Source organism: Pteropus medius, unplaced genomic scaffold (genome assembly GCF_902729225.1).
Source record: "Pteropus medius unplaced genomic scaffold, Ma_sr-lr_union100, whole genome shotgun sequence".
NCBI lineage: Eukaryota > Metazoa > Chordata > Mammalia > Chiroptera > Pteropodidae > Pteropus > Pteropus medius.
Genome location: NW_024344436.1, coordinates 2,979,756 through 3,003,965, shown reverse-complemented (window position 1 = coordinate 3,003,965; position 24,210 = coordinate 2,979,756). Strand labels below are relative to the sequence as shown.

The 24,210-nt window shown below is 50.2% G+C and overlaps 1 protein-coding gene across 5 annotated transcripts in view; it reads left to right on the top strand.

Moving 5' to 3' along the window:
- ST3GAL4 (ST3 beta-galactoside alpha-2,3-sialyltransferase 4) overlaps nt 1-23,945 on the top strand; it is a 33,914-nt gene extending 9,969 nt beyond the window's left edge. For 3 of the 5 annotated variants that reach the window (XM_039872739.1, XM_039872738.1, XM_039872737.1), the window contains 10 exons: nt 16,093-16,168; nt 16,377-16,485; nt 16,902-16,982; nt 17,228-17,325; nt 17,553-17,613; nt 18,166-18,261; nt 18,357-18,546; nt 19,269-19,412; nt 22,815-22,958; nt 23,270-23,945. In XM_039872739.1, the coding sequence (XP_039728673.1) occupies nt 16,153-16,168; nt 16,377-16,485; nt 16,902-16,982; nt 17,228-17,325; nt 17,553-17,613; nt 18,166-18,261; nt 18,357-18,546; nt 19,269-19,412; nt 22,815-22,958; nt 23,270-23,356 (1,026 nt within the window). In that variant the 5' untranslated portion in view covers nt 16,093-16,152 and the 3' untranslated portion in view covers nt 23,357-23,945. The remainder of the gene's footprint in view (nt 1-16,092; nt 16,169-16,376; nt 16,486-16,901; nt 16,983-17,227; nt 17,326-17,552; nt 17,614-18,165; nt 18,262-18,356; nt 18,547-19,268; nt 19,413-22,814; nt 22,959-23,269) is intronic. The other 2 variants (XM_039872735.1, XM_039872736.1) reach the window with 2 other exon arrangements.
- Nucleotides 23,946-24,210: the final 265 nt, after the last annotated feature.

Genomic DNA, 24,210 nt, shown 5'->3' with positions numbered 1-24,210 from the left:
GGTAAGCCCAGGGACAGAGGTGGCTCTGGTTGTCTCTGATAATCCGAGCCTCAGCCAGCCTTCCCACCTGCTCTGCCCTGGGCCCCGGGCCAGAGGGACCATTGCTCAGCCTGGAGGGTCTGCATCTTCCCCAGCAGCACCTAGAATGCTAGCCACCTCTCTCCTTCCCTCATCCTTAACCTTTACTTGGAGGAGAGTCCTAGATACAACTGGTTCATTAAAAAGCCTTACTGATGTGAAACAAGCTCAAAAGATTCTTTCCTGCTGGCTTCTCTATCCCCAGGATACAGGCTGACACAGGAAATGGAGGTCTTGATTTCCTTTTTCATGGGATCGTTCCTCTTCTAGAAACCCCACCAGGTGCTCTGCCGCTGTCTTCCACCTACAGCGATACGCACAGCACTATTCCCCATTCTCACCCTGCTCACATCTGAATTTGCAGCCGCTCCCTGGCGCTAGCATCGCCACCTCAGCTCCATCTCAGATCATTAGGCGTTAGATTTTCATAGGAGCACTGGTCTCTGGTGCCAAAAAGGTCGTGGACCACTGCCCTGTACTGTCTCTGCTTGGGGACTTTAGGAGTACCTGCTCTGGAGAGGGGATATAACTAGCAGAAGGAACATTGCTCTGGAAATAAGGCACTGGTCAAGTGAGAGGGTACTGCTTCTGGAGCCTGGTGGGCAGTACCCTGCTTCACAGGAGGCAGGTAGAGAGTGCTTTGGCAAAGGAGACCGAACAGCCCCTAGAAGCTGTGGAGAGGGGCTGCTGCTCAGCAGAAGGAGCATACCTCTGCCCCGCCTGAGGATCTGTGACCAAACTCTGTTGAGATGGCTGTCAAGTGGAACTAGTCAGAGAACTGGGTGCCGTTTCCAGGAAGGTGCTGCACCCGGAAAAGGAGAAAATGGTTTCTCCAATGTGGCCTCCTCCCTCTTCCCCACCCCATGCTCCTCCCCACCCAAGCATGCATCCCGAGTCTGGCCAGTCCTTGAGATCCACGGTAAGTGCAGGACAGAGTCTGGCTGGCAGGGCCCTGCCCCCTTGGCAGCTGCATATGTCCCCTGTGGCATGTGCAGTAGACCTTTAGCCAGGAGGAGAGCTGAGTGTGTTTATGGTTGTGGGACCGAGTAGGGGCTGTGGTTTCAGACCTCTCCCTTTGCTAGGATGGGCAGAGCTTGAGGGGAGAAGGTCTGCCACACACTGGGGGACGCCTAGGCCAGGAGTCACCTTCAGCTTCCGCTGGCCAAGTGCTGGCTCTGGGCCCAGCCTATACTAAGGCTGTGGGCTTTCAATCCTGGGATGTGTCTTGAGGCTCACACACCTCCCGGAACTTGCTCTTGCCACATACAGTTCACAGACGAAGAATCTGAGGCTCTGAGAGATAGAGGACCTTGTCAGGGGCAGCCAGCTTGTTACCACGGAGTCCAGGTCGACCTCAGACAGCTCACCCCAGATCCCTGGGTGGGATAGAGCGTAGGAATTTTGAGCAATGTAGACTGCTTGAATCCTTAATTCCTGACTCCACCACTTTCTAGCTGTCTGATCTTGGGACTCTTCGCTTAGTCTTTCTGTGCCTTAGCTTCCTCTTCTCTAAGTCGTAATAAAAGGGAACTACTCCCACAGTGTTTTACAAATAAGATGAGATTCTGCAGAACAGCCCAGGGGTCTTTTAAAAATGAATGCAGAGTGTTGCTCTTCTGTGGATGCCCTCTAGTGACTTCTCATGGGACCTTGATCAGATCCAAGGTCCTGGGTAGTCTGTGATGTCCTCCACCACCTAGCCTGCGTGGCCTTCCTGGCACCACTGTCGGCTCTTCCTCGCTGTGTCCAATCGCATTGGACTTCTTTCTGTCCTTCCCCGCTGACAAGGCTCAGAGTCTTTGCTCTCCTCTCCTCAGTCTGGAACCTCCTCCACCATCCCCCACCACCCAAAGAAGAGCTTTGCCCTTCTTTGCAAGGCCACCTTTCACTCAGGTCTGAGAGCAGAGAGAGGTAGCTGCCCCGGCCCTCCCTTTTCCACTGCCTTGTTTTATTGGCCTTATAGTGTTATATAGTATAACACTATATTATATAGTATTATAACACTATATTATATAGTATAACACTGTTATATAGTATTACTCATTTGTTTGTCATGTATCTCTCCCCACATAGGGGTATACATTGTAGAGCACAGGCCTGTTTCCGTGTTTACTGGTATAGTACAGATCCTGAGAGAGTGCCCTGCATGCAGTAGGCCCACAGTTCCTGTTGGCTCCGGGTTTTGCTGGACTGCCCAGCTTCACCATGTCCTGGGAACTCTTGGGACCTCAGCCCACCTTGGGATAGGGGTGGTCTTCCAAACGAGGCCTTCTGAGGGGAGAAGGGAGATGTCCTCCTTGGCTTTCCTGGACTCACACACAGGGTGAGTCCTCAGGGTGACTTCAGAGTGTTGACCAGCTGTCCTAGACAGGCCAAAGGTGGCAGGAGTCAGTTCTCCAGAAATTACCTGTTGGTAATAAAAAGATGTCTTTATGAGTTTAGTAGAAATGGCACACAGAAAGATAAATAACAGTGGGCTGGCTGTGCTAGCTTCGCCAAGGCTGCTTCTGGCAAACACCTGTTTGTATACACCCAGATTTTTCTACTAGGCAGTTTTTAAACTTGGCAAGGAGAGGAGGGAGTATTAAGCTATTCTAAATGATGTTGCCGCTAGCCCGTACAGAGCTTTCCAATAAAGCAGAATAAACGACCCCTGAAGTTGGATACCGTCCTGTACCTGGACATGTGGTTTGACAAGCAGAAGCGGGGCTGGAGTCACCCCCCACTCACCCCTTGCCCAGGCCTGACCGTGCACACTCAGAGTGCATAACAGTTCCCGGCAGCCCTGCTCCTGCCACTCTCTGCCTGTGGAGTGAGACGTGAAGAGGGATAAGAATGGCCCGTGTCCGCTGGATCTGTGAGAGCTCCTTAGAGCTCCTCTTACCTGGCATACCCGACTGGGTAATTAATATGGTAGTGCCATTGTTTTTATCCCCGTGTGACCCAACAGAAAACCTGAGACCTGGAGAGGTGACTTGTGTTAACACTCGCACAGCTAGTGAGTGGTCTATCGCAATTGAGGTCCAGGTGTGTAAGACTCCAAGGTTTATATCCCTGACTTTTTATTCTTCTCTTTCTAGCAGGTTTTTCGTTGAAAATGTATCATACTCACCAGGGGAAAAAGTTAAATATACAAAAGGGTATGGGATAAAATTGTATGTGAAGAACTTGTCTCTTCCATTCCGGAGCCCTGTCCTCAGGGCTTCTTTCTTGAGAGGCAACCACCTTAGTTTTTCTGCATCCTTCCAAATAATCTATTGATGTACGGACATATCCATGTATGCCCATAAGTCTCTCGTTAAGAGCACATCTGGAGATACACAGAACACTGTTTTCCAACTGCTTTTTCAAAAATCGATTATATACTTTGGAGAGCCTGTGATAGCAGCATGCATGGATTGACATCCCCTTTTTCACGGCTGCATAGTGTCCTGTTGTCTGTGCCATGATGCATTTAAGCAGGTCTCTGCATAGATTTTCAAGTCGTGCCCGTCTTTTGCTGTTGCAAATAGGGCTGCTCTAAAGATCTTGATAGGAAAGTCTGTGCATGAAAAAGGATACTTTACTGTAGAATAAACTTAACGACAGTGGAAATCTAAGGCTAAACGGGATTTTGATAGATATTGCCAAATCACCTCCCACAAGGTGGCCCCAGGTTTCGCTTCCACCAGCCAATCTGAGAGAGGCCTGGTGGCCTAGCTCCAGCAGCAGCTCAGGCTCATGGGCCTCTGGAGCATTGCTGTTAAGATTGGTAAAAAACTTGTGTCTCTGCCACACTGATTTTCCAGTGTAGTTGAGTATCTTTTCCTACATTCCTAGTATATTTACTGTAAATTGTATGTTCATGTCCTTGACCAATTTTTATATATATTTTTTTCTTTTTTTCCTTATTGATTGCACATTATAGGTTAAGAGAATTAACTAGTCTGTTACACATATATTACAGATATTTTCCCCATTTTTCATTCGTCTTTTAGCTGCTCTCTCCCTTTCACTCATGTAAATTTTTATGTAGCTGAATCTATCAGTTTTTTTCTTTTATAGCCTCTGAATTCGTCTTAAAATCTCTACTTTTTCTTTCAATATGAACATATTTCAAACTAATGAAAAATAATATACCAGACCCCAATAATAACCAGCCACATTTAACAAACGTACGCATTTTCCCATATACATCTTCTTTAAGAAATAAAATATCACAAGTACAGAACTAAAGCCTTGCCCTTACAACCTGTCTTATTCTTCCCCATCTTCCCAGAATGTAATACTTACTTGAAGTTGGGTGTACCCCTATATTTTATTGTTTTATCTTACACAAAGCACAGTATTTACACATGTACGCAAAACAGTGCTACCTATCTGCAAACATGCACTTATAGAATAGTTTTGTAGGTTTTTAACTTTCAAGTATGGTCATGTTCTATTTAAGGGCAAGGCTACATTCTGAGAAATGCATTGTTAGGCGATTTCGTCATTGTGCGAATGTCATAGAGTGCACTTAACAAACCTGGACGATGTAGCCTACTGCACATCCAGGCTGTATGGTAGAGCCTGTTGCTCCTGGGCTACAAGCTCATACAGCATGTTACTGTGCAAAACAACACCAGATTAAATCAAGCACGAGAGAAAATGATGTAATCAAGAGATGTATGAGGCTGCTGCCTGCGTAGCAGCCTACGGTTTTACAGCAGACTTTTTATTTTGTAAGTGGAAAGAGTACACTCTAAAATAAGGACAAAGAGTACAGTATAGTAAATAGTCGTTTATTATCATTATCAACTGTTATGTACTGTACATAATTGTATGTGCTATACTTTTATACGGCTGACAGCGCAGTAGGTCTGTTTACACCAGCATTGGCACAAACCCGTGAGTAATGTGTTACACCATGGTATTAGATGGCTGCGATGTCACTAGGTGATAGGAATTCTTCAGCTTCATTATAATCTGATGGGACCACCGTCATATATGTCGACCGAAAAGTCGTTATGTGGTGCATGGCTGTAACAGATCCACGCTTATGTATCCTTTTGCAGCACTGTTTAAAAAATTAACATCATGTTTCAGGCTTATCCAGTTGATCCATCTAGAGTAACTTCTTCCGTTTAAATGGCTGTATAGTATTCAGTTGTATGAATATACCACGGTTTATTCAGCTACCCCTCCACTCATGGACATGTAAGATATTTCCATTTTGTTGCTGTGTCACAGTGCTGTGATAAACATCCTTAATGGGTATACATACCCATACAGGGGTGGGTTATACTGAGCTATGCCTGCACATGGAATTACTAGATTGTAAAGTGTGCACAACTTCAGCCTTACTAGATATTGTGAATTGTCTTCCAAGCCATTATATCAATGAACTCCTACCAGCAAAGTGCGAGAAATGATAATTCAGCTTTCATCTGCATTCCTTGCTCACTGGCGAGGTTGAACATCTTTTCATATCCATTAGGTGTTTGAGTTTAATCTTTGAATTGCCTTCTTCTGTCCTGTGCTTTATTCTCTTTGGTTCCTTGGTCTTTTATTGATTTGGAGTAGTGATATATCCAAGTGTTTGTTGATTATATGCCTTGTGTCTGAATTGTCTAATGCCAGAACTCTTAACCACTGCACCACTGGCCGTGCCTGGGGCTGAGCAGCTTTGAGATAATCTCTTCTGCAGAGGCGGGGACCCCTCAGGAGAGGAGTCTAAACAAGGGCCTGGGCACTATCTCTAGGAGATGCTGCACCTAGAAAGAGAGAAAACAACTTCTCCAATGTGACCTCCTCCCTCCCTCCCACCCCATGCCCCTCACCACCCCAACATATCCCCTGAGGCTGGCCAGTCCTTGGGATCCACATCTCCTGTGGGCACAGTCTGGCTGGCAGTGCCCCGCCTCCTTTGGCAGCTGCACGTGTCCTATGTAGCATATGCAGTGGACCCAGCGGCCAGGAGGAGCGATGAGTACTGGTCTCAGCCTATCAGAAACCAGTGTTTTATGGTTGGAGTCATCCTTGTGGTTCTTACTATGATGATAAGATGTCCTTCAGCAGTGATCATCAAGAAACTTTGAAAAAAAAAATAAAGGTTTATTACTTAGAGGACCTGGATAAACACTGCATACCTCAGGCCACAGAGTGAGGATGTGGGGTTGGTGGGGAGAATGAGCCTGGGGTTCTGCTTTAATTGGGTTTGAAGGTGCAGGCCTAGGGTTTGAAGCACTTACTCTTTACTGGTGAGTTTAAAACATAAGAGTGGGAATGTAAAGTGTGGGAAGAGAATAAAAACCCAGAGGCCCAAATGGTCGGTTATTGAAATCAACCAAGATCTTTAACGCAAAGTAGCTGAGGGTGGGAGGTGGCCTGGCTTTTTATCTAGTGGCATGGCTGGCAATGCGTGTATTTGAGATAGCTGTCTTTGAAGTGGATGCCATTTCCGAATCCAGCTCCCTTCCCTCTGCTTCCAGGAGGCTAAAGGTGCTTTGAGGTCTAGGGTTCAAGCCCTGGATTTTAGCCCAGGCTGCCCCTCTTGAAGAACAAGTGAGGAGGAAGGAAGTTTTCCTGGGTAAGAGGGGCTCTTCAAGCCTATCGCTCTCCTGGGACCACACAGGGTTTTTTGGCTGACGTCAGCTCATGGTGTGGTCCAGCAGCCTTGGAGCTGATAGTGGTTAAGATGAGTCAAAGGTAGTAAAGATGTCCTGTGAGCTCATGACATCTGTCTGGCAGAATATGTGGCACTCGCTGGCTCTGCCAGCTACAGAGCTGAACCTCTAGCCATCCCCTGCACGTCGTATGCCCAGGTCTTTTGCAAATAAGGGTCTAGGACATTTTAACTTGGTAAAACATTCTGTTCACACTTCTGCTCGTTTGCTCGTTTATTTATTCATGTAAATATTTGTCGATTACGTGCTATGGTTTGGCATTGAATTTGGTGCTGGAGATAATGTGGGCTATAGGAACCCCCTGCTTCTTTGAGGCGTGCAGTCTCGTCGATATAGGAGACGGTGTGGTCTAACTGCTACAAGGGAAATTAAACAAGGTGACATGGAGAGACAGACCATGGGGGCCAAGAGTCTCCTAGATTCGAGTCTGGGACTCCATGCGGGAAGGAAGTGTGGGAGGGAGAGTGGCCAGGACCAGGATAGGCTGAGGAGGGAGGAGGCCTGGGCATGGGTCCCAAAAATGATCTCAGAGCCCCCAACATTTATACCGTTGCCAACTCCTGCCCTGACAAGGATTCAGATGTGAAACTGTTGGTGCTGACCTTCACCTTGACCCTGCCTCCATTTTCAAATGGGGGTCAGGGTACAGAGGGGGCGTGCAAGCTAAAATTCTTACTTTCGGGAAGGAGAGAGTATGTTTAGGGAGTGTTGGTGAGGCCTTGGGTTACTCAGGGCCTTCTCAGTTCAGTGAACAGTCAGCTCTGTATAGTTTAAGGTTCTTTGTCTTCTGCACTTTTGGTCACAGCATAGACTGAAAAATAGTGTGTGTGGTGTGTGTGTGTGTGTGTGTTTAAATAATGTCATTTACCCCACAGTCTTCACAGTTGCAGCATTTGAATTTACTTAGTATGCGAAGATGGGAGGATTGCTAGTTGTTACCTTTCACTGTGTGCCTTACCTGGTTTATCTCGTTAACCCCCACAACCAAACTGTGCCTGGGGCCATTTACCTCCATTTCATAGACAGGGAGACCGAGGCTTAGGGATGCTAAGTTGTTTCCCCAAAGTCACACATCTGGCAAGTGGCGGAGGCAGGGTTCAGACCCAGTGGCCAGTCCTCTGGGCACAGCTCTTAGCCAGAGGAGGAGAGAAGGCTCTGGCAAGGCAGTGCCATGTGACCTGCTGGCCAGCCCAGATGTGGCCGTCTGTGTGGGCCTGTGGTATGCGAGGCATGGCTGAGGGCCAGCCCTGTGCAGGTGCTGGGGCAAGATGCCAGGGTCAGGAAGAGATTGAGGGCAGGGCAGGTGGCTGTGTCTTCTTGAACTGCGCCTCCACACCCAGGGCCTGGATAGCCAAGGGGCGCAGGATGGAGGCAGGGAAAGAGAGGGGTGTTCTAGGCTGATGTGCGGAGACCTCAGAAGGTGCACAGTGTGGCTGGTGAATCAGAATGACCGAGGCCCCTCCTTAGGCATCCCTGACCCCTGATTTAGCCTTCCTAATGTGGAGCTTGATGAGTGAGATCTTGTAAGTTACCTGGCCTAGCGCTGTCTGATAGAAATGGGATGGGAACCACTCCTATAAACCACATGTGTCACCCAGTATAGCCAAAATGTTATTTCAGTGTTTGATCAGTGTAAATAATTTTAAGGTGATAGTGTACTTCTTTGGTACTAAGTCCGAAATCCAGTATATATTTGCCACTTAGAACATACCTCAGTGTGGACCAGCCACACTGCAAGTACTCTACAGGGACCGTCATGTGGGACAGGGCCGGGCTGAGCTGTCCATTTTCAGGAGAGGTGTCTGGAGGCCAGAGGAGGTAGTGGGGACTGGCCATGCTGTTAGCGAGCTGGGTTCAAGCCCTGAGTCTGTAGTGCCTCATATCTTTGGATCCTTGGGGCCAAATTCATCAGCTCCTGGGTGGGGGGTCTGAGGAGAGTAACTTGCAGGAAGGACCTCTGACCAGGAACCTAAGGCAGGTCCATGGCCACGCCAGATTTTCCTTTTATTTATCCTGGGCATGGGCTTGACCAATTGAATCCCCACCCTGCCACACCACTTTAGCTTTCTCTGGAATTCAAAGCGTCTGCCCCTCTCTGGCCGACACCAGAAGTATGATTTTCAAGTGGCTCCCTTTGGTGTCTTATGACTGGCAGCTGATGAAATGGATGATACCAAGTTTTTATGAAGGAAGCTGCAGTGCTGGGCTGTTGGAGGCACCTCGTGAGGAGGCAGCCTGTGGACCCCAGGGGCGAGGAGCAGTGAGCCTTGTTGCACTGCAGTGGGAAGACTGTTCAGCCCCTTTTCCTCTGGACTTGGATGTCTGGAGAGACGCCCCCATCTGCTCAGCGATGGGCCTTGGGATAGTTGGTCAGTTGTTCTGCCCTCTGCTGCCTGGAAATGAGCCTGGCTTCCCAGCGGACATGCTGTGATCACGCTATGCTGGTCAGTGATGCTGGGAAACGACACAGTCTGTGAGCTGTGTCTGGCCAGGGGCTGCGCCAGAGGGGCTGAAGCAGGTATCTGACCTGCTTCCCCTCTTCCTTACGGCCTCTTCCCCTCTGCTCCACCTGCGCTATGACAGTGACGTCCTCGATGAATAGATCCACTGATTAATTTGACAAATCTGTATTGAGAGCCTACTGTGCCAGCACTGTCCTAGACACTGGTGATACAGCAGCAAACAAAATGACAAAAATAATCTTTGCAATAGGGAGGTGGATCTGAAATGTTGGGTCTCTACAGAATTTTTCTTGGGAGGTGGAGAAGGTGAGTAAAGAGCTAAATGTCTAGTGGAAAAGCACTCCAGGCTGAGCTGGTGGCAAGGGCAAAGGCCCAGGGGAGGGAGTGTACCTTGCCCAATCTAGAAAGCCTGGGGCTAGGGCGAGTGGAGAAGGAGAGCGGAGGGTTGCTGGCTGGCAGGTCATGTGTGTTCTTATAGGTCGGAGCAAGTTCGTGGGCTTTCTCTCTAAATGATGAGGAGCCTGTGGAGGGTTTTCGAGCAGAGAAGTGTTGACTGGTCCATCTATTCTGCAGAATTACAGTTAGTTAACCATCCATCCCCATGAGTAATGGGTTAAAGTGGACTAGGACCTCCAGTAGAACCCTCATGGCCTTACCTAGCAGTTGTGTTAATTACAGTAAATTCACAGCCCAGCTTGAGTCCCCTCTGGAATATTGACAGCAAACACTTAGCCAAGAGGACGCCCTGCAGCTTAACTGACACCATCGAAATTTGTCCGCATTGTCTATAAATGCGGCCCTAGCTGGCGAGGTGAAATGTGTGTAAGCAGGTGTCATACAGCCCGACTCTTCAGTTCAAAGGTGTAGCCACACAAGTTCAAGGCCCAGGAGACGTGGCTTACCAGCTGAGGGATTTCAGCCCCATGCCAATGGTGGAACGTGACTGCATGAAAGTGAATGCAGTCATAGCCAGCATTCCTGGAAGTCTGGTGTCCAGATGGAGGGCAAAAGTCATCCGCGAATACAGCTATGTGCACTGAGAACATGCTGGAGAGCTTCCAGCCCAGCCCCAGGGCTGGGGGGGTTGGGGAGGTGGGCACCTAGAGACTGTGTCTCACGAGGAAGCCTGCCTGAGAAGGAGTGGAAGCTTTCTTCTAGAGCTGGTGTAAGCACTGAAGGCCTTTGGTGCGATAGAGGGCTGACCTCCCCTAGTGGCTGCAGAGGAAGCAGGCGGACACCCCAAAGACCTTGGTGTCTGGGGAATCGTTCCTTCACAGGGTGGTGTGAGAGGCAGCAGAGGTGGGGGTCCGGGCTGTGGGCTCTGGGCTAAGTGGCCTGAGTTCCAACCCCATTCCTCACCAGCTGTAAAATCCTGAGTAAGTCGCTGGCCTTCTTTGTACCTCAGTTCCTTATCTCCAGAATGGAGGTAATAATAGTGTTTGACTCACAGGATTGAAATCATACTTGGACAGCCCTTGAAGTGTCTAGCAGAGTAGTTCTCAACATTTGGTAATGTCTGGAGACATTTTGGTTGTCACAGCCGGGGAGTGCGGGGTCCTACTGGCATCTAGTGTGTGTCGAGGACAACATCCTGTGGTGCACGGGATGGGCCCCAAAGCAATGGTGAGGAGGGCGAGACCCCATCCCCACGTACAGAGTCGTACCTGGTAAGTGCATGTGCATTTCAGTTATGAACGAGGGACGGAGTACATTTTTAATCTCCTTACTCATATGTCAAACATTTATAATACGTCTGCTACATTCTAGGCACTATGTTAGGGTCTGGAGATATGAAGAACCCCTGGACCACAGAGGCCACAGTCTCATGGGCAAGATATGGAAACACATAACAATATAATATAAAGTTTTATAGTGTGGTAAAGCATCTTCCGTATTCCAGGTACTCTGATAGACTCTTGGTATAAACAAGCCTCTGAGTTCAGAGGTCAGAGGATAGTGGGCAAGACATGAAAAGCAGTAATTCTATGAAATTATGTTACCTGTGAAGTGACAAAATCGAGATATAAACAACATTTTGTGGGAAGAGAAACATCAGTTGTTTAGAAACTTCAGTTGTCGGAAGAGACTTCTTGGAGGAGAGGCCGTTGAGCTAGGCTGAAGGAGGAGTGAGATTATCAGGCGAGCAGGGTGGGGAGGGGCTTCGGGCAGAGGCAGGATGTGGAAGGAAGATGGAGCTCCTGTCACGTGCCTGGAGGAGGGTCGGAGATGCACCTGCAGGGCTGTGGCCTGAATTTGAAGGGCCCTGATTGCCTCTGAGGAGTTTTGGCTCTGCATTTAAGGAATGGGGAGCTGTTGAAGTAGGACAGTGGTTTGATCCAAATCGTTTCTTAGAAAGACAGCACGTTGGCAGGTCCGAAGCATGGGTTTGAGTGAGACAAGACTTGTGTTAAAGAGACCAGTTAGGAAGCAGGTGAATTGGGGTATGATCTGGAATCAATCTCTGGCTTGAGAAGAGAAGGAGGGCTATATTCTGAATATTCCTGAGACTCTAGACTATGTGGCCTTTGTGCTGAGTTTTAGAAAACTTTTTGTCCCCTGAACTTCCCATGGTGCCAAGCATTGAGCTGAAGCTGAGCAAACTTTTGCTAGAATGAAGATATAGTGCAGAATCGATAATATTTAGTAACTATTTAGTAGGGATAGTGTGAAGGGAAGAGGTGTCAGAAGACTGAGTTGATGATAACGGAAGGGAGATGGAGAGGTGGGTCCAGTTCGAGACATGCTGTGTTTGAAGAATTCAGATCATCCTGGTAGATGTGCCATAGGAAATTAGAACTATTAGGATGGGGTCCGGGAGAGAAATTAAAGGGCCGAAAATAAAGAGCTGGGATCATTAGGGTAGGAGAAGCAGTTAAATCTCTGAAAACAAACGAGCTTGTCCTATGAAAACAAGCAGGGGGAGAGTGGAGGTTCAAGGGCACATCCCTGAGATCGCTGGCACTTAAAGGAAGTGGAGCCAGGAAGAGAACCTGGAGAGGATCTTGACCAGAAGCCAAGAAGGAGGCGTCGGCTGACAGTATGAAAGGCTTCACAGAGTGGAAGAGTGGAGGAGGCTGCCGACAGCTGCAGCGAGAGCGATTTCAGCGTAAAAATGAGGGCGGGAGCCGGGGGTGGCGGGGTGGGGTGGAGTGGGAAGTGAGGAAGAAGCACAGTTAAGGAAGCGTGACAGTTGGAGGCAAGGACAGAGAGACAGGGTTGGCTGGAGGAGGAGACCGAGGCAGAGAGGGGTGTTTTGTTTTGTTTTGTTTTGTTTTGTTTTGTTTTGTTTTGTTTTGTTTTGTTTTAGGAAAAAGGAGACTTGAGTACGTTTCTAAGTCAAAGGTTGTGGAGGAGGGAGAGATGCAAGGTTTCAAGGGGATCCCTGATGGGGAACAATGCTAGAAAGGTGGGTGGGAACACTGTCCAGGAGTAGGGATTAGGAGAGCAGGAGTTACGGTAGGTGAGTCTAGAGGTGGCAGATGAGCAGCTCCAGTTTTCCCTATAGAAGAACTGAGAGACAGTGATATCGATCAAGGTTTCTGAACCGATAAGAATAGAACCTGTGCTTCTGCCTGCCCTGGTCTTCCCATAGCCTTCTCAAGAACGTTGTCGTATTCCTGGATGGGCCCAGGGGCTCCGCGGGGCCTGTCGGCATGCTGTGTTTCTTGGCAGGGAGCATAGTCTTACGGCTCTCGGTACAGCGGGTACCTGCAGTGTGCGAGGTGTGAGTGTGGCGGCAGCCTGAGGTATGGTTGCTGCTTTGATAGGGCCTTATTTCTTCAGCCAGTGCCCCTCACCTGCCCTTTGACAAGTTCTGTGGCAGGGTTCACCAGCCTCACTTCAGCCAGGGACACCTTGGTTCCTAGCAGAGCATCAAGAGAGCACACGGCCTACCTGCCCTGGGGTCAGTTTTGCCTAGCCAGTTGGGTGAGCTGGGCTCCCTGGCAGTAGAGGCTGGTGCACCTTGGACATGAGTGGATCCGATGCCTGCTCTCCTGCCCAGGTATCCTACTTTGGCTTTTCTCTTATCCTTTTGTACCCAGGGGCTCTGTCAGTAATGTGGGGAAGCTGCTGGGAGAAGGCTACCGGTTGTCTTGAGGCAGCAGCCAGCCCAAGAAGCCCTTTCTCCTGGAATGCCTGGGGCCTGCTAAGCCATCCTCTTGGCTTGGCCCAAACAAAATCACAGAAGCGGATATCTTAGAGCAAGCCCTAAGACTAACCTGTCTGCCTAGCATAACACCAACACAATTTGGGAACAAACAGACTCATGCAGAACTTTCTTGGTCAAAGAAGGTCTAGTTGTCTTGTAGCTTGGGACTGGTCAGTGCTGGTCACCTCTCTTGGCCAAGGTCGTCTTCGTTGAGAGCGGTCTACAGGGCAGCTGACTATTTCTTTCAGTTACTGCGAAACAACACTCTATGTACTGTTTCCATCTCGGCTGCATGTTAGCATCACAAGGCAGGTGGGGTTTTCGGTCTTTCTGGTTTTTTATTTAATGTCTGGGCTTCACCCCTAACCAATTAAATAAGAATCTTGGGGAGTGGGACCTGAACATCTGTATATTTTAAAACTTCTCAGATGATTAATTGCCTTGGGTAGCGTTGTGACATACTGATATCAAGGGAGATGAAGTGAGATGGAATGAATCCTGGTCACGAAGAGAAGATCGAGAGAGAGTGGGGGTAGGAGAGGATGTAGTTGATAAAATAATGAGATGTTAGAGCTGGAAGGATCCTGGTCTCAGCCTAGCAGCAGGGTACCACCTTGGAGCTGGTTCGGATGTGAACCACCTACACCCACTAAGTCAGAATGTGCTTGTCAAAATTTGGAGAGCCTGCTTTCGCCACCCTCTGGACCAGTGCTTCTCCTGGTCCTTGGAATCGCCTGGAGTGCTTGAACAAATTCCAGTGGTGAGCCAGGCCAATTGCTTCAGAATTCCTAGGTATAAGACAACTCAGATAGTTCTGCAGGCAGTTCTCCTGTTCAGCCAAGTCAAGTACATCCCTGTGTTTTGACCAGTGCTTCTCACACTTGAATATGCATATGAATAATCAGGAGAATCTTATTTATGCAGATTCTGATTTTGTGGGTCTGGAGAGGGCCAGGATTATGAATTTCTAATAAGGTCCCTAGTGATCCATGCTGCCGATCAGATATAGTTTGATCTGTAAGCATCTGTTAGACCAACTTCCCAGTTTTAGAGCCGAAGGAAGTGAGGGTCAGAGAAGTGACTCCCCCAAGGTAGCAAAACATGTTATTCATTCAACACTTTCTGAGTGCCAGGCAGTGTGCTAGATGCTGGGGACAAGGCAGACCTGATTTCCTCTTCCAGAGGGGAATTCCAGTGGGGGAATCAGCCAGCAAGCAAATAAATCACTAAACGTCTTAGAGATCAGAAGTGCTGTGGAGAGAAAGAGGTGGCATGGTGAGGAATGAGTTGGCAACGGCTGTGAGTAGTTAGCGGAAGGTGTGTGTGCTTTCAGAAAAAGCAATCAAGGAAGTTACTAAAACCATGACTTTCGCTGGGCTCTTCTGATTACGAACCTAGAACTTGACTGGACAGGGCCATCCTCCATTCCCACTGGGGTAAGACCCTGCTGAGGACACCTGAGTCCGGTCCCCACCTGGCTCTCTCCCCCATCTCAAGGGTCTCATTTTTCAGGGCTCATGGACTCTGAGTGGAGCCTCAAGAATGCCCCGTGGGAGCAGAGCATGACTCAGTGATAGCACAGTGTTCAGGGTAATTGACCTATCATTTGTAACAAAACCAGGCTTTGTCCAGACTCTGTCCCCTGCCCTTGAGAAATAAATATTCGAGATTTTTCATTTATCCTTGAGAGTGCATGAATAATAGCACTCCCTTCCCTCTCTTTCCCGGTCCTTCAAAGAGTCATGGGGGCTGCTTGTGGACGTGCCCATCTCCGTCCACCCTGGCCGACTGAAGCAGTCCCCGGGAAGAGTCTGGGAGTTTAGTAAGCAGCCCCGATGGTGCCTGTGATCCAGACCACTGGGGAACCCGGCATGGATAGAAGCCGGCGCTTGGCAGCGTCCCATGCCTCTTGGTGTGGCTGCGGAAGCTGCAGACATTTTCTCCCCGGTGACTCTGAAGCGTGGCCCTGGCTGAGTTTGGGATCTAGGGACTTCGCTTTCCGTGCCAGCAGCAGCTCCCCTGCCTCCGCAGCGCATCCTCACTACACCGGCCTTTGCTGTCACCCAAAACAGCCTCTCGCCTACTCTAACCAGACCCTTCTGCTCCCCACACTCCCCATCCAACACCCCGCCTTCACAGTTTCTCCTCCATGCCTGGGTGGTCAGGACTTGGGTACTGTTTGCATTTAGTCAGAGTCCAGAGGACTGGAGGAAGCCTCGTGGACCATCTCGTAGCTGTACCTTTATGCCGGTGTCTGGCCTGAGCTGACCTCTTTAGCTGGAATTGTGGGAGACTGATAATGGAGAGGTGGGCAGTGGCCAGAACCAAGGGAGGGCCTTGGATGGTGGCAAATAGGTAAACTTCAGTTGCATAAAAGATGAATCATACCTTTGTATGGTTGGCTTAATTTTCTTGTAAAAAAAAGAGGTACCTACTACTTCCTGGAGCTGGCCCTTCCCAGCTTAGAATGAAGAAGAGGACAGTGAGGGGAACTATGCCAGGGAAGCTGGAGCTGGCCAGCCTGGCACAGAACCTAATATTTGAGGTGTGGGATTTGGTTTTCCCCTGGGTCCCTGATGCTGCTTTTGAGGGGCTAAGGGATGTTCAGTGTGAGAAGGGCCTCTCTGGATGACTGCTCTGAAACAACTTGGTGCTTTGCGAGGTGGGAAGAGGCAGGCTGTGGGTGTGTCCTCCTCCAGTGTCTGGTGGTGGTATGTGAGGAGCTGACCAGACACCTGTGACTCCTACCTCCTAGGGGGCCCGAGGCAGCCGGGATGCCAGCTCTCCCCAGGAACCCTGCTACCTGCTGAGAAACATGATCAGCAAGTCCCGTGAGTGTTACCCAAGAGCCTCCCACTCTGAAGGGTGGGACCCCTGGGGGTAGTGGAGGGACCGACAAGGAGCCAGGGGCCCTTCTCTTAATCTTGCTGGCAAGTAAGGTCCAGGGACTGGGTCAGCTTGAGTTGTGGGTTGTAGGGGCCCAAAACGGGGCAGGTAAGAAGATGGACTGGGACTCTACCTGCCTGTTTCTGCCTCCAGCTCCTCTGCGCATGTGCCCTGCAGGCTGGAAGCTCCTGGCCATGTTGGCTCTGGTCCTGGTCGTCATGGTATGGTATTCCATCTCCCGGGAAGACAGGTACATTGAGCTGTGAGTCCAACTTCCATGTCCTTCCACTGGTTCTTCTCAGGAACAGAGCTTGGGATGGAGTGTCATGGGGTGGGGATGGAGTCGGGCAAGAGGGTTCAGAGAACCTGGGCATGACCTCCCCCGTCAAGATGAGCACAAAATCCTTCTACGAGGGTAGGTGGTGGGTTCAGGGGGTAGGGTCTGGGATGACTCCCCTGAGCCCTCGGCCAGGGGTTTCAGGAGAAGAAAGAGCTAGATCCTCAATGGTTTGGTTGCAAAGTGGAATTTGGGTTGAGATGATTCCACCCTGTAAGTCGCTCTCCAGCACTTGGGACCCCTGTGTCATGGGAGAAGGCTGGGGCTGCCTGGGATGCCGGCCCTTGGGCCCCTGGGCTGACTGGAACTCCTGCTTCCCTCCTCCCCTTTTCTGTCCCCAGTTTTTATTTTCCCATCCCAGAGAAGAAGGAGCCGTGCCTGCAGGGTGAGGCAGAGATGAAGGCCTCCAAGCTCTTTGGCAAGTAAGTATTTGAGGCTGAGGGGGGTGGGGCAGTGTATTGGGTAAATGGGATTTGAGTTTCACAGGGCGGGGGTCTCAGTGCTAGCCAGAAGAATGGACTGTGTTGGTGGACATGGGTTAGATAAAGCCAGTGACCGAGGGAGAGGCCCTTGGACACGCATGTAGTATTAGTCAGAGGTCTGATCTTGATTCTGAGGTCAAGATTAATCCCTTTTGTGTTCCTACCCTGCTCTCACCTTTGTGCAGCTACTCAAGAGATCAGCCTATCTTCCTGCAGCTTAAGGACTATTTCTGGGTCAAGACACTCTCTGCCTATGAGCTGCCCTATGGGACCAAGGGGAGTGGTAAGTGCGGCCTGGTGTTGTGGGAACAGTGGCCTCACGTTAGCCACACTCTTTTTGTTCTTTGCTGTCCACGGTCTCAAGTGCCCAAGTTCCCAGCTGGGCTTAGATTTCAAGGTCAGAGGAGGAGAAGGCAGGCCAGGCTTTTTTTAGGAGTGGTGGAGGGAGAGTGGCAGCCTTTGGAATGCTGGCTGTTGTCATCAGCCCCAGCCAATTGGTTCTTTTTGTAGAAGACCTGCTCCTCCGGGTTCTAGCCATCACCAGCTACTCTATTCCGGAAAGCATCCAGAGGTAAGGAGACTGTCCTCTTACTCCAGTACGGGTGCCTTCTCCTTCCTGTCCCCGTGTGAAATAGTCGCTCAGCACCTCCCAGTGAGCCTTTCTGTCTCTGGTCCCCCGTGGCCAATTAGACCCTTTTTCCTAGCCTGCCCATCCCCAGGGGTGGCAGGTATGCCAATCCCCACGGCAACTGAGCCTGGGCATCTGGCTGCTGGAGCAGGCAGAGGCTGCTGAGGGTGTTGCTGTGGCAACAGGCAGGCCTGGGCAGTAGGCAGGGGGGCTCCGAAATGGGGTTTCGTATTGGTACTCGTTGAGCATCTTCCCTCCTCCCCTCCTCTCTCTTTCATGCTCTGCTCAGTTTCCTTTCCCATCACAGAAGCCCAGAGGTGCAGAGTGAGCAGTACCATAAGCAGGACTCCCTGGAAATGCCTGGTCCATGGGGGCCAGGGATTGAGGGGACTTGGGGAGGGTGGATCCTGAGCCAGGCCCAGGGCAGAGCCAGGGAGGGAGAGGTAAGTGGAGCAGGGGTGGCTTCTGCGTCTGAGCACCTTCTTCCCATGGCAGCCTCAAGTGCCGCCGCTGCGTGGTGGTGGGCAACGGGCACCGGCTTCGCAACAGCTCACTGGGAGATGCCATCAACAAGTACGACATGGTCATCAGGTCCGTATGACCGTCCCTCCCCTCTTCTGTTTGGGAGTGACTGTAGACAGGCCCAGGGAGGCCCTAAGTGATAGGCGTTCTCCTTCTGCCTCCAGACTGAACAACGCCCCAGTGGCTGGCTACGAGGGTGACGTGGGCTCCAAGACCACTATGCGTCTTTTCTACCCAGAGTCTGCCCACTTCAACCCCAAAGTGGAGAACAACCCAGACACGCTCCTTGTCCTGGTGGCTTTCAAGGCAATGGACTTCCATTGGATTGAGACCATCCTGAGTGATAAGAAGCGGGTAAGTGGGGGAACGGGGAGGGGTTGAGGCCTGGGGATGGGGACTCTGCCCGAGTCAGGACCGCCAGTTCCATGACGTCTGCTCTGCAGTCCTAGAGCCGGTGAAGGGAAGGCGTGCCCTCAGTCTTCTGCAGGGCTTCTGATGGTCTGCCTGACAGCCCGCACCCGATCCCCGATCCCCTGTGGGAGTCAGCCAGCATCCAAGGACATCCCAAGCTCAAGGCTGCCTGGGACAGAAAAGCTACCAAATTATGTTTGCCAGTGAGAAACTCAGGAGCAGAGGAGCCAGTTAGGCAAGGGGCCAGGTTAGGACAGTCAAGATCTGGGTCCTTCTAGGTGGTCCTGGAAAGCCCACTGTGTTTCTTTGTCATCCATTTAAATGCTGAACTGTTCAGTCTGGCGTTTGCGCCAAGTGTTGACACAACTCCAGACTCACCCCTCCACTTGTTTAGAGATCCTTGGAAGTGGAAGTGGTTGGACCCTGTACTCTACACATTGTGTCATATGGCCTTCCCTGGGGACTACCCGCTCCCGTCCCTCTCCCTGCTCCCCTCCTCTGGTCTCCCTCCTGTCTCTGGTGCTGGCCTCCACCTCCCTCCCCTCTCACCCTGAGGGTCTCTGCCATCACGTGGACCCCATCCTCTGGCTGAGGACCACTGGGCTGGACTTGAGAAATAGGTCTTCACCCACTCCCATCTCTCCCTTCCAACCCCATCCCCCTAGGTGCGAAAGGGCTTCTGGAAACAGCCTCCCCTCATCTGGGACGTCAACCCCAAACAGATTCGGATTCTCAACCCCTTCTTCATGGAGATTGCAGCTGACAAACTGCTGAGGCTGCCAATGCAGCAGCCACGCAAGATTAAGCAGGTGATGATGCCACAGGGAAGCCAAAGGATTGGGGTCTCAGGTGGGAAGTAGGCGGGATGGTCCTAGAGGCTTAGGAAGCCATAGAGGACTCTGTGAGAGAACAGAATAACAGATTACAGTTCGCATTTGAATAGTACCTGTTACAGCCCACAGACCACAGCCTTTAGGCACACACCTGTAATCAGGTTTATTAGCTTTACGCAGAGGGAGGGCACACCCTTAAGAACCTTGGGGCGTCTCCAAAGTGGGGAGTTATGGGAGAGTATTTATAGGGCTGGGGGGCTGGAGTTAGAGGATGGTTTTGGCAGGCGCTGGTCAGAATTTGTAAACTGGGGAGTTGCTGGGACAGTCATAGTCTTATCTTCAGAACAGCTCAAGCCTGTGCAGTTTCTGTTAGATAACTTTATCTGTGATGCTGCCTATTAATCTGAATGAGTTAAGACTTTGAGCTTACAGTTTGCCTTGTATATCGTGGTCAGTCTTGGAAGTCATGGCACAGTTTTGGAAGTTACAGTTTTGGTTTCAGCTCTCAGTGCCTTATTGGTCTTTAGTTGGTGGGCTTCCACATGCTTGTAGCTTCTCAAGTACTCACACACATGTCTTTTGAGCCTCAAAGAGACTGTGGGAGAGTGGACAGAGGGAACCAGCAGACATGACGGTACTTGCTGTACCACTAACTGTGGCCTTGGGCAAGTCAAACACTCAGAGCCTCCATTTTCTTATCTGTGTGCTGGGAGTAAAATTAGTGCCAACCTCTGAAGGCCATTGCAAGATTTAAAAAGATAATTATGTAACATGCCTATCAGGGAGCTTGGTACACAGGAGATGCTCAATAAATATTTGCAAAATTTTGAATAAATGATTTTATTCTTTACTGAGTATCTACTGTGATTCAGCTTCGTAGGTTGAATGCCTGCTGTCGTGACTGCTCAGTGCTGTGCCCCAAGTATGCGTGTGGGGAATAAGACGTGCTCCTTACCCTAAGGACACTCACAGGATAGCAAAATAAACACACGGGCAGCAGCATGGAGTGGCAAAGTGCCCTAGCAGAGAGTTGTTCCAAGTGCTGTGGGATCTCAGAGGGGCAGGCCTCTGCTTGGAGCTGTCTCGGAGGCCCCCCAGAGCAAGTGGTGTTGGAGTTGGGCCTTGGGGGGTCATGAGGCCCATCAGGCAGAGAACTGGGGAAAGGTATGTCATTTCGGCCAAACCAAACACTCCCCCGGCACCAGATTCTAGTGCGAGTGGAGTTGTGAGGGCAGCAAGGAGGTGTCTTATGCCCCTGATGGGGCGTGGGTCAGAAGTGAAGGCTGGAGAGGGAAGCCAGAGAAAGGAAGGGCCGGAACCCAGCTCCTGCAGTGGGAAGGGAAACGGAAGGGATGGACTCGATCTCTATTAGTGTCCTGTCATTGCCTAACAAATTACCACAGTTTAGTGCCTTAAAACAACACACCCATGTATCTGCTCATAGTTCTATAGGTCAGAAGTCCAGCAAAAGGTGGCTGCGTTCTCTGTTTAGGCTCCCCTGCTATCCAAAAGCAGAGTGTTCCTATGAAACCTTCCTAAGCCAAAATGGCCTAAAACAAAGAAGCGATTACCATTGATTTCTATGTCTTTATTTCTTTCACCACAATCGAAATGCTTAATTATGTCCAGTTTTATGCTAAGCGTTAACATCCTTACTAAGCTCTCTTAGGCTTTTCTGATACCCGAAGATACATCTTGCTTGTGGATGCACAAAATAAATCAAGATAAAGCACAGATGCTCACAGACACGGTTCAAAGCTCTGGTGGCTTGATGCTGAGAGACTGAGTGTGGTTCCCAGGAAAGGAGCTTGGTGGGGCCACTATCGCTGCAAAAAAACAAATGCTGAACATTACATTTGCTTTTTGCCTTTTGTCATAAAAGCGAAATTCCTTTTCAAGTTTCTTTTGGTTAGCAAACACAGGTACTAATGTAGGTCTTTCATAAAAGCGAAGTGAAATAACACAAACTTTTGAAAAGCAGGGCATACCTGTACAAGGCTGTGATCACATAGGTAGCCAGATGAGAACTTGTCTGGAGGCTGGGGTGGGTGGGTGGATTCACTTCCGAGATCATTCTTATTAAAAGAATTCAGTTCCCTGTGGTTGCCAGGACCAAGGTCACATTTTCTTGCTGTCTCTCAGCTGAGCTTAGGGAGAGCACCCTCAGCTCTTCAAGGCTGCCCATATTCCTTGCCATGTGGCCCTCTTCATCTTTGGGCCAGACCCGGCATGATAAATCCTTCTTGTGCTTCCTGCCTCTGACTTCCTCCACTGCTGAATTCTAGACCCAGATATACAAGCTCATGAAATTAGGTCAAGCCCCCTAGGCTTATCTTCCTGTCTTGTGGTCAACCATGCCATCTAAAGCAGTATAATGTAATGTGATATATCTCATCATATCCATAGTTTCCACACACATTCAAGGGTGAGGGTCATTGAGGGTCATCTTACATCATTTACTTCACAGGTGAAATTGAGAGATTTATGACAATTCTAGGTTTCCAACTTAGACAACTGGGCGGTAATATGTTTAACTAGGGGATACAATGGGAGAGGAGAGTTTGGCGAGTTTTAAGAAGCCTGTGACTAAGCAGAGCTGGCTAGAAGGTGATGAAAATGTGGTTTGGTGATGTTCTGAATTGGACGAGGTAACACAGTGGTGGTTAGAGCAAAGGGGTGAAGCCGAATGCCAAGGCAGGAAGTACAGATGAATGATAACAGAGCCCAGAAACAGACACCGGAAAAACTGGCATCAGGGGGCCCGATAAGGTCCGAGGAGTGGCTCTTTGAAGGGAGTAGCCAGCTGAAGTGGTCCGCAAGGCAGGAGCTGAGGAAGGTGACATTTGTGAAGTTAGGATACCAGGTTGCCCCTCTCTGTGGATGAATCTGGGTTGCAAAAAGTGAGGTCCTTCAAGCAGTCCATAAAGTGAATGGAAAAGTCTTGCCATCCCCTCTTTACAGAGGGAGAGCCCAGCTCATAAAAGGGCAAAGAGCCCGTGAGCATGGAGTCCCTGGGGCTCGTTATAGAGGTGAGATTCTTCAAGGCGCAGAGCAGAATCTTTACACTCCTTGGCGACTTGTTTAACAGCTGTAAGGCTCATTTCCCCATCTGTGCTATACAGTGTGGTAGCCGTGGGCCTCATATGGCTATTAAATTTAAATTTTAATTAAAATGAATAAAATAAAAAATTCAGTCCCTCAGCTACATGAGCCCCATTCACTTGCTCAGTTGCCAGCTGTGGCCGTGGCTGCCATACAGGACAGCCCAGATAAGGCCGCTTCCGGGATAACAGAAAGTTCTGTTGCAGAGTGCTGGTCTAGAAGATGCTGAAAGGAGGTGGGCTCCCTCTAATACCTTCCCCACCCCTTGTCCCTCAGAAGCCTACCACAGGCCTGTTGGCCATCACCCTGGCCCTCCACCTCTGCGACATGGTGCACATCGCTGGTTTCGGCTACCCAGATGCCCACAACAGGAAGCAGACTATTCACTACTATGAGCAGATCACGCTCAAGTCCATGGTGGTAAGCAGACCCTGCCTGCAAGCTGGATGGGGCAGACCAGCCTGGGACACTGGGTGACTGAGTGGTGCCAGTGGCCCAGAGGTGGCTCACAAGTGAGGTCACTCTGGGAGTCAGAACTGGCACCGAGGCATCTGGACTCTCATGCCAGTGTCCTCTGTATTCGGTCACACAAATTCTGTCTTCCTTCTGAGAGGAAGCAGAGGGAAGGGAGGTCCCAGAGTGTGGGGACTACGGGGAGGGCCAGGGAGACTGTCCTGGGTCAGGAACGTCCCTAGGAGTCCCTCACTTTGCTTCCGTGGCTGTCTCCACAGGGGTCAGGCCACAACGTCTCCCAAGAGGCCCTGGCCATCAAACGGATGCTGGAACTTGGAGCAGTCAAGAACCTCACTTACTTCTGACTTGGGCAGGAGCTGTACTCATCGGTTTGCCTGCTCTCCTGCCTGAGCAACACCCAGCCACAGCTGTGCGGGTGCCTGGTGCCAGCATGACTGGCTTGGACTCCCCCTCGCCTGTGTGGGGCGGGGTCCCAGGACTGGCCAGGTCTGAGATGAGGCCATGCCCATGGCTCCTTTTGTGGAGGCCGGATCTAGTCAGGGTGGAGGCCCTGGGGTAGTGGAAACTCGGCCAAGGAACGAGGCTTATTGCTGTGGCACCTCCTGTCTGCCAGTGCCTGGAGATTATTTAATGGGCTATTTAATTAAGGGGAAGAAGGTGCTCTGGGCTGGTCCTGTGGCATCCAGAAAAGGGGGTATACACAGTGTTCTGACCAGTTTTTATAAAAACACAAAAGTGATGGGTTCACTAAGGCCTAGACCCAGAGCAGGCCTCCCAGGAGGTGGGGGTCATCTGGGGTGGGTGGGTGCCCTTCAGACAGGGGCTGCTCCTCCCAGCGGGCATGGGAAGAGCAGTGATAGGGGTGTTCCATGGAGAAGGGAACCTTATCTAGAAGGAGGTTCCAAACATATTAAACTATTTTTCCTAAACAGAGGCAGTTGTGATAACTTGTGTCCTTTCAGTTTGAGGAGGACATGGATGGGCAGTGGGCAGAGCCATGGGCCCCTTTCCTGGTAGTGGACAGGCTTTTTAAAGTCCCAGTTGGACCCAGAGTGGGCCATGGTCATTCAGAAAATTTATTGAGTATAATGCTCGGTGCCAAGTCATACATTGTCACCCTGGCATAGCAGGCAAGCAAGCAGTGCCCGGAGCAGCCCTGTCTGCTGGACACCCAGCCTGGCATCCTGCATCTTGGTTT